The sequence below is a fragment of the Geospiza fortis genome, unplaced genomic scaffold (assembly GCF_000277835.1).
Source record: "Geospiza fortis unplaced genomic scaffold, GeoFor_1.0 scaffold422, whole genome shotgun sequence".
NCBI classification, from domain to species: domain Eukaryota; kingdom Metazoa; phylum Chordata; class Aves; order Passeriformes; family Thraupidae; genus Geospiza; species Geospiza fortis.
Genome location: NW_005054545.1, coordinates 527,368 through 539,754, shown reverse-complemented (window position 1 = coordinate 539,754; position 12,387 = coordinate 527,368). Strand labels below are relative to the sequence as shown.

At 54.7% G+C, this 12,387-nt stretch overlaps 1 protein-coding gene across 1 annotated transcript in view; it reads left to right on the top strand.

Annotated features, from left to right (window-relative positions):
• The window catches only part of PLXNA2 (plexin A2), a 137,533-nt gene that overhangs the window by 10,686 nt on the left and 114,460 nt on the right, over positions 1-12,387 (top strand). Inside the window, 3 exon segments of the mRNA XM_005429368.2 lie at positions 9,584-10,017; positions 10,020-10,831; positions 11,240-11,422. Coding sequence (XP_005429425.1) covers positions 9,651-10,017; positions 10,020-10,831; positions 11,240-11,422 — 1,362 coding nt within the window. The 5' untranslated portion in view covers positions 9,584-9,650.

Here is a 12,387-nt window from a genome sequence, read left to right as displayed (position 1 = left end):
TGGCGAGGCCGTTCCTGCTGTACAGCACAGGTTGGAGCAAACTGCTCATTTCCCTGTGTGGCTCCGACACAGGATCTGCACAGCAGCAGTTTAACCCCCGCAGTGCCGCGCTCTGGAGCCCCGTTTCCCCGCCTGGGGAGGCTCAGGAGGACAGGAAAGCCGCGGGGCAGCGCTGGCTGTGCCGGAGGAAGCGCGGCCACCGCGGCCCCGTCACTCCCTGACTCAGCATGGAAGGAGTTCCTCCTGTCATTTCCAGCCTGGGAACAGATTCCTGCAGGAGATTTATGGGCAGTTCTTGCTCCGGGAGGCTCTGCCATCAGCCAGAGCCCGTGGCCATCCCCGGTGTGCCGGTCCTGCTGAGGGAAGGGCAGAACTCTGGAGGTGTTTTCCAGGTGTTCCTGAGTCTCCCTGCTTTGGTTTGTTCACCTGGGAATGAGCGTCTGAAAAGTGAGTCTGTGCTTTTGAGGTTGATGCCTGGACAGCGCTCAAAGGAGGCTTTGAGCTGTTTGGATTTGTGTGGATTTCTGGGCTCTCGGGGTTTGCCTTGGCAGGGTTCCCTTTGAGACCAAAGTGGCCATTTCCCCTCAGGATGGGCGGCTGGGATTCTGGGAATTGGCACTTGGGAAGCTGTGGTGACTGTGAGTGTGTTGGTGGCAGGGTTCAACCCCCCCAGGTGATGGCTCTGAAATTGTAATTTTCCCAATTTTTGGGGAACATTTACACACAGCAGAGCCCAGGGGCTGGGTGCTTGCCCAGGTAGCCAAATGTGAGGTGTTCACGTGTGGGCAGCTCGTGTGAAGAGCTTTGTTCCCCGTGGCTGGGCAGATTTATTGGTGTCAGAGCAGGGGAGCAGGGAGCTGGCTGAGGAACAGGGATGTTACAGTTCAACTCCATAAAACACGCCGGCTGTCTCCTCTGCTCACTCATCTGCCAAGTCCCCAAAAAGTCACAGTGACAGGAGCAGAGGATGGAGCTCTGCCCTCATGATCATATTTCCTGTCGTTGCTGGCTTATGTCACAGCCTGGAATGTTATTTGAACAACAACAAAAAAAAATAGCCTGCGAATTTCCTTTTGATTTTTAATGGAAGTGTGAAGAGGTGGGGAGGAAAAGGGAGCTGTGCCTGGAGCTTTCCTAAGTGCCTTGGTTATTCTGGTGCTTCAAATATGTCATTTCACAGCTCTGAAATCTGCTCTGAAGTCAAAACAGAGACCTGTGGAATGGTCTGGGTTGGAAAGGACCTCAAAGGTCCCTTCCCTGGAGTGTCCAAGGCCAGGCTGGATGTCTTGGTGTAACCTGGGACAGTGGAAGGTGTCCCTGCCCATGGCAGGCCTTGGAACTGGGTATTTCAGGTCCCTTCCAACCCAAAACATTCTGTAACTCCATGATAAACCCAGAGCAAGCAAACTGCCAGTGAGAGCTTTTCAAACTCCACCTTGCGATGAGGAACCTTGTGTTTCCCTTAAACCTTCCAAAACCCCTGACTTTTGCTGTCTGCCCCTCTGGATTTCCAAGTGAATTTAACATCAGAGGCATCATATCTTGTGGGACTGGAGCTGGGAGGGCCAGATGGAAATGAGCAATGAGCTCGGCTGGGAGGTGCTGTGGCAGAGCAGGGGGCACTGCAGCTTCTCTCTGTCCCTGCTGAGGAATTTCCTGGCAGCTCTGGAGGAGTTAATCCCAGCAGCAGCGAGGACCAGCCCTCTCCTGGAGTGCTTGGCCCCACTGGCAGCTGAGGAGCCTCCTGGAGCAGGAATTGTGTTCGGAGGCTGCTCAGTGCTGACAGGTCCAGACTGCCTTTAGAAATCTCACAGCAACCGAGGAGCTCGGGCCAAACTCGCCGGGCTCGGGGGGAGAGGAGAGAGAGGCAGCATCCCCCGGCGTGTCCCCGGGCCAGAGTGAGGTGCTGCTGCAAGGGCTTGTGTAACTCTGCTTTTCAGGGCAGGAATTGTGTGCCAGGGACAAGTTCTGGGTGACAGGGACAAGTTCTGGGTGACAGGGACAAGTCGGTCCCGTTGGATGGATTCCCCGGGGCCGAGGTTGGGCTCAGCTCAGCAGTGCCAGAACAAACTCCCAGGGAGAAACAACAGCAGAGGCTCTTGTGAGGACTTCCAAGGGGGTTGTATAACTTGGTTAAAAAAAAAATAAATTAAAGTTGGCCAAGCCCAGGGTGCTGGGTCACGGGGAGGTTTGGCCTCAGGAGGGACTGGCTGGGGGGAATTGCAGGGACCTTGCAGAGGGGGATTTCACTTCTGAGTGTGTTGGATTTTAACCATTCACTGCCTCACAGGCCTGCACCAATGAGCTATGTGTCTCAATCTCATTGAAATGAGATTGAATTGACTCTTATAAAGGAATGGTCTCCCTGGGTGAGTCCTGCTGGCAGCTTTGGGCAGCTCACCTGTCCCAGCAGAACCTGCTCCCACACCCTCTGAGCTGCAAAGATCTATTGGAAACAAAACAATTTTGGCTTAATTTCCTTCTTCTCCCAAGATTTATAAAAAACACCATTATTTTTATCCCAAACTGCAAAATTTTAACATGAGAAGAAGCAGAATATTGGCTCGTTTGTTCATGCCTGCGAATTCCTGCCTCATTCTCTGCAAATTCCCATTATAAACATGACACTTGGGCAGATTATCTGCTTTAGCCATCGTGTTACTGAGGGGGATCTCACATTAATTTCCTTGTCATTGCGTTTGTTCTCATCTGTGTGGGATCATTTGCTTCAAAGTCTTGTGATCCTTAAAGTAACTCAGTTGGTCTTTGCTTCTGGCTTTGAAAAAGACAAAGGGAGCAGCACCCAGTGCTCCTGGATTTTCCAAAATCACCGATTTTCCTCAGATCTGGGAGGTTCTTTTTGACCAGCCATCTCAGCTGGGTGGTTTTGGTGGAAGTTCCACAGGTTTTGGGCCAGAGACAGCTCCAGTTGTTGAGTTTGGCTTTGCCCCCCCAGTCCTCGAGCTCTGTGGGAATGTTCTGGGGATCTGGAGGAGCAGTTTGTGGTTGTAAAGGGGGGATTTGTAAAACTGAACCAGCTGAGAGTGGTGCCCTGGCCCTCACGAGATGTTTTGTTGCGTTTTTGGAGGAAACTCTTTTTGTGATGTGTCCCTGGGTTTGCCAAAGGAGCCCTGCCACAAACTCAGCTGTGGCTTCTCTCCCTGTGGGATCCTCTGTGCATTTTATGGAGTTTTTGTGCTCAGTTCTTGACCCACCTCGGTGCTGTGTCCCCTCAGGAGTTACAGCGTGGCTCTGATCCCATTGCTGCTCCATCCAAGCAGTGCCCTGGGGATTTGGGGACAGCTGGGATGGGGCTGGGGCACGTCCCTGGGCAGAGCTGAATGCAGGGGTGCTGAGGGCTCCCGGGGCAGGCAGGCTGGCTGCGTCCCTGTGAATTATGGCCTCACACGTCCTGAAGGATTTATTGTTTTCCGGCAGCGCTGGAGCCTGTCCCACAGGCAGCAGTGGGAGGAAGTGACTCAGTTGCTCTCCAGACAAGTGCAGCTTTGAGCTGCAGGGAGGCAGGAGGCAGCCCAGGGTGTCCTGAGGGAATTCCTGGGAATTGCTGCTCCTGGGGCTCTGGGTGGGACGGGCAGGGAAAGGGCCAGGCTGGGCAGTGGCCTCAGGAGATGTGGGGTGAGGATGTCACAGCAGAGCAGGGGACAAGGGAAGGTGCCACAGAGCAGGGAGAGGCTCTGGGTGCTTTCCTAACTGCCTAGGTTATTCTTATAACAATAAGAATGACCAGGGCAGTTATTCAGGGCTGGGAGCAGCTGCAGCAGCCCATGGCCAATCGATTGCCACGCCAGGGGCACAGTGTGGGACACAGCCCCAGCAGCTTCCAGGGGCTTTTATGGGATATTTTCCACCCCCACAGGCAGAAACACGGTGACCCTCCCTGGGTGGGTGCTGCAGCTCCCAATTCTCCCCTCCTGTCACCCCCATTGTCCCCACAGTGCTGCTGTTTGTGCTCTCCCTGAGCTCTGAGCTGCACAGGGATCTGTGGAGCTCCTGATTTTGCTCAGGATATCTCATCCATCAAAGTGTCCAGCCCCTCTTTAGCCTCAGACCTTGTGGCTGATGTCAGATGTGGACGTCAGCAGCTGCTTTCTCCATCTCAGTCTCAGCTTGGCTGGAGAGAGAGAAGTTTTTAAATGACAGAGATCCTTAGCAAAGAAACGAGAGTTAGTGTTAAAAATAAAGAAAACAAGACAGCTCGTTTCATCTAAACAGAAGGGTTATTAAACAGGCTTGAATTAATCAGAGACCTGCCAGAGCTCTGAAATTGAAAAGCAGGGCAGAGGAGCAGGGAGCACACGAGTGTGAAGGAGCCACTTTCTCAAGCAGACAGTGATGTCCCAACGCTCTGGGAGAGGAGCTGATGTTCAGCTGCTGGTGGCACGGAGGGGAGGTGGCTGCAGGCTTTGGGGTCCTTGCCTGGACCTCAGGCCATGAGGCTGGGGGCCCTGTCCCCCTGGGAGTCCCTAGACCCCAGATCAACTTGGTGCTGATCTCAGGAGATAAACCCGAGTTGGTGCTGATCCTGGGAGATAAACCCAGCTTGGTGCTGATCTCAGGAGATAAACCCAGCTTGGTGCTGATCTCAGGAGATAAACCCGAGTTGGTGCTGATCCTGGGAGATAAACCCAGCTTGGTGCTGATCTCAGGAGATAAACCCAGCTTGGTGCTGATCCTGGGAGATAAACCCAGCTTGGTGCTGATCTCAGGAGATAAACCCTGCTGGGTGCTGATCCTGGGAGATAAACCCAGTTTGGTGCTGATCTCAGGAGATAAACCCAGCTTGGTGCTGATCCTGGGAGATAAACCCAGCTTGGTGCTGATCTCAGGAGATAAACCCTGCTGGGTGCTGATCCTGGGAGATAAACCCAGTTTGGTGCTGATTCCAGGAGATAAACCCTGCTGGGTGCCAATCTCAGGAGATAAACCCGAGTTGGTGCTGATCCTGGGAGATAAACCCAGCTTGGTGCTGATCCTGGGAGATAAACCCAGCTTGGTGCTGATCTCAGGAGATAAACCCATTCTGGAGGGTCAGGGAGCTGCACCAGCCATGCCCAGAGGTCCCCACACCCCAGCCCCTCTGGCTGAGAGTGACCCAGGGCTGTTTTGGGGGCTCAGCCCCCGAGCAGCAGCTGTGCCCAATGCCCCCTGTCCTGCCTTGCTGTGTGAATGCAGCCAGGATCACGCCCGGCGCTCGCTGCACGGGGCTGGCACAGCCCAGGAGCTCTGCTGCACCATCTCTGTTTAATGGAGCGCCTGGGGACCCATTTAATTTGGAGCTGGGGCTCTTCACTTGCCTGTGGTGTGCTTGGAGTGAGGCCAGCAGGAGCTGCTGCTTGTTTTCCTCCTGCAGCTCGCTGTGATCCTCCCTCGTGCTGCTCTGTAACATTCCCTGGTAATAAACTGCAGCTGGATGTCACCTGGGGACACGGGGCTGGGGCTCGGGAGATAAAACTCCCTGCCTTGCCACTGGGACCTTTTGCTTAGCCTTGGGCAAATCATTGCATCGTTTAATCTGCTTGCACCGAAGGTCAGCAGCCATTAAATTCCATTTTGTTGGGAACGAAGCCCATGAGTAATCAAAGGATGCTCAGGTGCACCGGTGGGGAGGTGGGTAAAGCTCAGTCCATCAGGACTCAGGTAGGAAACCAGAAAAAGCACTTTCTGAGGCACGTAAAACTGACCTAGATTGCCTGGAGGGGTTGTGGATTCTGTTTCTGGGGGTCCTTGAGGACTCTTTAGAGAGCAGCGCTGCAGTGATGGCGCTAACAGCTGGGCCTGCAGCAGGAGGCTGTTACACATCACAGCTCTCCGTCCAACTTTGCTCTCTCAACATCAACCAGCACCGGTGACCTGTTTACACAGGTCTGGCTCAACCCCAGCCTCCCCAAACTCGACTAAAGCAGCCACCAAACCTCAGAAGTGTTAAATTTCCCCTTGGTGTCAGACTTCAAGGCAGCCAGTGCGGGCAGGCAGGTCCAAGGGTCCGAGCTTGGCAGAAGGGGCCCAAAGAGGAGTTTTTAGGGTTTAAAATGTAACACGGTATGGTAATGTAATGATTCTTTATTGTATTGTAATGAGAGCTTCGCTCTCTTACCCTCTTATTCTCTTACCCTCTCATCCTCTCTGCCCCTCTCTTCTCTCAGCCTGCTCTGAGCTGTGGCTGGCAGCTCCCAGCAGGGCCCTGCCCCAGGCCCTTTGCAATAAACCCCAAATTCCACGAGCTGGCTTCAGAGATCTCTGGTCTCCATCCATCCCGACCGTGCTACCCCCGATGCTCCTACAGCTCTGGATCCCCCTGGGGATGGGCACTGAGGAGCACAGCTTGTCCAGGCCTGTCCAGCAAACCTGGGGAGCGCCGGGGGTGGCACTGGATGTGCTGTGTCCTTGTCCTGCAATCTGCAGCTCCAAACCTGGGGCTCAGGGCAGGGCCCCCCCTGGGTTCTCTGTTCCTCTGGACCCCTTGGGATGTGTGTGCACAGGAGGGAGGTGGAGGGGAGAGCTTTGCACAGTGTGTGCTGTGTAAACAAATATCTGGGCTCCGGACGAATTTTGTGCATAATTCCTGTGATGTTGTTTGTTATCAGGGAAATGCCTTTTCGTGGCTGGGCTCTGTTCTTCCCCTCCTCTTCCTTGTCCCAGGCCTGGAGGAAGCAATAATCACAATGCTGTGCTTTGCCCTCTTAACTCTTTCTCAGAGGGCTGTGGATGCCAGCCCTGGGAAGGAGCAGCCCTGGGAAGGGGGGACACAGCTCCTGGCACGGGCCCTGCCCTGGCTGCCAGCACAGGGCCAGCCAGGAGCCTGGAGTTTGGTCCAAAGGGTTCAGGTTGTGTTTTAGGAAAAGCTTGTTATTTGTCATCCCTGTGGGGAAACCTCTGGAGAAACCTCACCAAGCTCCTCACTGGTGATTTACTACTTGTTCTTATTCTTGTTGGAGTCAAAATAGTAAATGAAAAGGCCCAAGAGGATGTGGTAGCAGGCATCCTCGTGGCTCTGTGTTACAGAATTCCAGTTATTCACACCAAGGTGCCAGTAATTTCCCTTGGGGTCAGGCTCTTGGGCTCCTCTGGCTGTGGTGGCCTGGCCAAAGAGGCAGCACTGAGCATCCAGGCCTCTGATCCACGCTGGAAACATCCCAGGGCTTGGAGAAGCTTCCATCAGACACTTTGGCTCGGACTTTTTGCCTAATTAAACCCAAACCTCATTAATTATGGCAAAGTCTTCCTCCACAGCTGACAAATGTGTGCTGAGTGTCACTCCTTGGAGGGGATCAATCACTGCAGCAGCTTCAGTGCCTGGAAAGGTTTCACAGGAAAATTCCCATCGTGCTGCAGGAGGGACGAGGGCCCAGCATCTGCGATCCCTCTTGCTGCAGGGAAATGGCCAAACCTGGGGCTTTTCCCTCATTCCCAGACCCAGAATGGAGCCAGCAGGAGGGGAAAGGCTCAGGCTGGTGCAAGAGGGCTGTGACAGAGGGTTTGTCCTGCCTGTGGTTTGTCAGCCTGCCCTCCTGGTGACCCCGGGGGCAGTGCAGGGGTGTCACAGCCTGGTGACCCCCAGGGAGGTCATTCCCCCATTCACAGCCGTGAACCTCATGGGGCTGTAAACAGCAAAAAGGGCAGAAGCACCCCCAGCTTCCAGAGCAATCCCGGCCCCCCTGCCCCTCCTGGCTGGTTCTGTCATTCCTCAGGAGGGTCTGTTCAGGATCACAGCCCCCACAAAGCCAGCGTGGGATTTATGGCCCAATCTGCTCCTCCCTGTGAGTGCCTGGGGACCCTGGGGGCCTCTGGGCAGGGGGAGGCACGGGGACAGAGAAAGGACAGGCAGGGAAAAGCTTGTGGGGCTGAGGATGGGGATGGGTGAGGATGTGGGGTCAGTGAGGCACTGGGGGTGTTCGCTGTGTCCTGGGGGTGCTGGGGCACACCCAGAGGGGTGAAATATCCCAAAACCAGGAGCTGAGGGAGCAGGGGTGATGGGTGAGGGCCCAGCCGGGCTGAGTGTAAATCACTGCTCACCAGAGCCACCCCACCCCCAAAGAAAAGCCCCCTCAGCACCAGGCAAACACAGCTGCCACACTGGTGACATCAGAATTGTGCCTTTGAGCCGTCATTGGCCACAGGAGATTCTCTTGTTGTTTTGGCTTTAATTTTCTTTTTTTTTTTTTTTTTTTTTTTGGGGGTCTGCACAAAATGCCACTAATGACAAACTGTGGTGCCCGTGAGTGAGTGACAGCTGAAATGAGAGAAATTACTAATGGTGCCTGCTGAAGCCCTGTCACATGGAGATTAAATGAGCCCTTTTTTCTTCCCCCCTCAATGAGAATCATGGGCATTTGAATAATAATATTATAGTCTCCATTAGGATGACAGTGGGGGAAAAAATCGGCTCAGACCTGTGATTATTCCTTCAATCTAATAATTATTTAAATACCAGATAACTCCTTTCAGCCTAATTGAGGCCTTTCAGCTGCTTGGGTTTATATTGTGTCCCTGAATTTACTCTCTCTTTCACCTTGCGTTACTAATAGCTGCAGATTGCTTCTGAGGCTGTATTTTAAAACTCCCTTCAGAAAAAAAAAAAAAAAAGAAAAAGAAAAAAGAAAGAAAGAGAGGGAAAATTAATGATCAAATGGTATTAATGGTGAGAGTTAAAATCATCCATTCTGCTGGTGTTTAACTCCCCAGGTGTTTGGCCTCCTCCATGGGGATGGTTTGGGTTGGAAGGGACCTTGAATCTCATCCAGGGCCACCCCCTGCCAGGGCTGGGGTGACCCCGAGGTGGGGGAGGATTCTCTGGAGCCGTGCCTTTGCCTGCCCAGCCTGGAGCACGTCAGGAACGCGTAATTTGGGATAAAGGAGAACTTTGTGGTGGTTTTCTCGCACTCAGACACCTCCGTGGGCAGGTCAAGCCAGCTGCTCTAGACTGGTGGTGTCTCTCCTGCTGGCAGGCTTTGGTGGCTGATCTAACCATGTGCTCCCACCTTGGTGGCAGCTGCTTTTTGGCAGGAAAGTACCTTGTGAAGGAGCTCCTGCCTAAAAAGCACCTGCTTGAGAGGCACTTGCGGCTCTGGGGAGGGTTTGAGGGGAGATGTCAGCGCCTTCGGTGTGTGCTCAATGAGCTTGCCTGCACGAGGCTTCTTCCTCAGGTTCCCAAATTAAATCAGAGAGGGTTTAAAGGTAAAGAACAGCTCTCATTTCCTCTGCTGCTTCCAGCAACACACCCTGCAGGAGACATCCTTTCAGCCAAGATTGCAGATGGGTGGTTGGGGCTGTGAGCTGCAGGCTTTGTCTTGGGCTGGAGCTGATTCTCCCCTCCCTGTCTGAGCAGAGCATGTTCTAAACAGCCAAACCCCACCACAAATTAAGATGCAGGGGCTGAAACAAGTGGCAAAGCATCAAGCCTGAACTGTTCTCCACTAAGTTATGGACTCGCTTAATTCTCGCTGTGCTTAGAGACATCCTCCCTTTATCTCAAGGACTGTGTAATTAGAAAGCTTCCTTTGAATTTTATCTGCAGGGCACACGGGATCTAATCCTTGGCTCTGGGTGGTTCTTCTCTCCACAGAACCATGTGAGGGACGTTGCCGGGGCTCAGGACACGCGCGGGGGACACGGAGCTCGCCTTTCCCAGGATGGATCAGAGGAGGACCTGGCCTCGGCTACTGGACTCTGACAGCTGCTCAGTGGCTCTGCTCTGCCTCCTCCTGGCATTGCTCTCCAGGAACGTGTCCAGCAATGCCTCCTTCAACACTTTCCACTCGGAGAACCGGGACTGGACGTTCAACCACCTGACGGTGCACCGGGGCACCGGCGCCGTCTACGTGGGGGCCATCAACAGGGTCTACAAGCTCTCGGGGAACCTGACCATCCTGGTGGCTCACAAAACCGGTCCCGAGGAGGACAACAAATCCTGCTACCCTCCCCTCATCGTGCAGCCCTGCAGCGAGGTCCTGACGCTCACCAACAACGTCAACAAGCTGCTCATCATCGACTACTCCGAGTGCTGGCCTGCGGCAGCCTCTACCAGGGCGTCTGCAAGCTGCTGCGCCTCGACGACCTCTTCATCCTGGTGGAGCCCTCGCACAAGAAGGAGCATTACCTGTCCAGCGTCAACAAGACGGGCACCATGTACGGGGTGATCGTGCGCTCCGAGGGCGAGGACGGGAAGCTCTTCATCGGCACGGCCGTGGATGGCAAGCAGGATTATTTCCCCACCCTGTCCAGCCGCAAGCTGCCCCGGGACCCGGAGTCCTCGGCGATGTTGGATTACGAGCTCCACAGCGACTTTGTCTCGTCCCTCATCAAAATCCCCTCGGACACGCTGGCCCTGGTTTCGCACTTTGACATTTTTTACATCTACGGCTTCGCCAGTGGGAACTTCGTGTATTTCCTGACGGTGCAGCCGGAGACCCCCGAGGGCGTCTCCATCAACTCCGCCAGCGACCTCTTCTACACCTCGCGCATCGTCCGCCTGTGCAAGGACGACCCCAAGTTCCACTCGTACGTGTCGCTGCCCTTCGGCTGTGTCAGAGGTGACACCGAGTACCGCCTGCTGCAGGCCGCCTACCTGGCCAAGCCCGGGGAGGTGCTGGCCAGGGCCCTCAACATCACAGCACAGGAGGACGTGCTCTTTGCCATCTTCTCCAAGGGGCAGAAGCAGTACCACCAGCCGCCCGACGACTCGGCGCTCTGCGCATTCCCCATCCGCACCATCAACGCCCACATCAAGGAGCGCCTGCAGTCCTGCTACCAGGGCGAGGGCAACCTGGAGCTCAACTGGCTGCTGGGCAAGGACGTGCAGTGCACCAAAGCGGTAAGGATGCGCTGGGTGTGGGCTGTGGCGGCCCTCGAGAGCCGGGTTCAATCCCTGCCCCAATGGAACACCCGTTTGTGGAGTAGGATCAGCCCGTCTGTCCCTCAGTTTCCCTAAAATCACAGCACTCTTCCCTTTAATCCATGCTGTCATCCTACAGTGGGATGACAATGAGGGAAGGGATGGTGTTAAGGCAGAATGAAGTGTGCAGCTTCCTGGGAGTCTTTGTCACTCCCAAACCCGGGCTCTGGAAGCTGCAGGAGCCCTGGGGAAGGTGGCTGGAGCTGGCAGGGGGTGACACATTGGTGGCCCCAACCCTGCCCCCAGCACCCTCCACACCACCCTGAATGTGTGGGGCCACCCTGGGCTCTGTTTCACTCACAGCTGCCCCAAACCTTGTCTTTCCAGCCAGTCCCCATCGATGACAACTTCTGTGGGCTGGACATCAACCAGCCCCTGGGGGGCTCGGTGCCCGTGGAGGGGGTGACCCTCTTCACCTCCAGCCGCGACCGCATGACCTCCGTGGCTTCCTACGTCTACAACGGCTACAGCGTGGTCTTCGTGGGCACCAAGACGGGCAGGCTGAAGAAGGTGAGCCCTGTCCGCGGCTGTGGAGAGCCAGGAGCTGGTCTGGGGTTGGTCTCTCTCGGGATGCTCTTGTTCGCCTCACTGCTGCTGTGCCTTACAGGTGTTTCCCAGTGGGAAACTGGGAGTGAAGCAGGAGTGGGAATGGCAGGGTGTGGGTCACAGCCTGGTGTTGGAGAGGCAGAGGTCAGCTCTCAGTGTTGTTGGTGTGGTTTGTTTTGGAATGCCATTTTTGGGAAAGGTGAAGTTGAAGCTGCTGCAGGACGGTCCTGGGAAAGGAACCAATGGAGGTCAGATGGAAATGGTTGCAATGGTTTTGTTTCCCAGCAATCCTTCTGCAGCTGCTGTAGAAGAGTGAGAGTTACAAAGCCTTTGGAGCTGCTGGTGCTGGCAGGATTTTGGTCATGGAGGGGCAGGAATGAGTTAATGTGGCTGCTTTTGGAACCAAGCCTCAGGGCAGAGTCCTGTGCCTCTTCCCTCCTGCTGGATGATTGATCAGCCCTGGAACATGCCTCATCCTCTGCACCACAAACACCATGGGGAGGCTGGTGGGGCTCAGGTGAGAGTCACAGAATGTTTCTGGGTTGGAAGGGACATGGGCAAGGACACCTTCCACCCGCCCAGGCTGCTCCAAGCCCTGTCCAACCTGACCTTGAATGACTTTTAGGCCTTTGAAGTCCAGCTGGGATTTCGCCACTTCTGAGTCACAAAATCACAGAATACTCTGAGTTGGAAGGGAACTCTCAGATGAGTTCTGCATTTAAAATAAGTTTGGAAGTGGCCTTGGGGTGTAAGCAGAGGTGTGTGAGAGCCCTGTTGGCCTTTGGAACTGGAGCTGCAGCTGGGTCTGATCCAGCTCCAGCAAAAACAGCCCTGGAGCTGCTGCTCTGGCAAGCTGAGACCCTTCCAATTAACCTCAGCTCTAAATGACAGCATTAGGTGAACCTGTTAAATGCAGCCCCTGCTCCTCC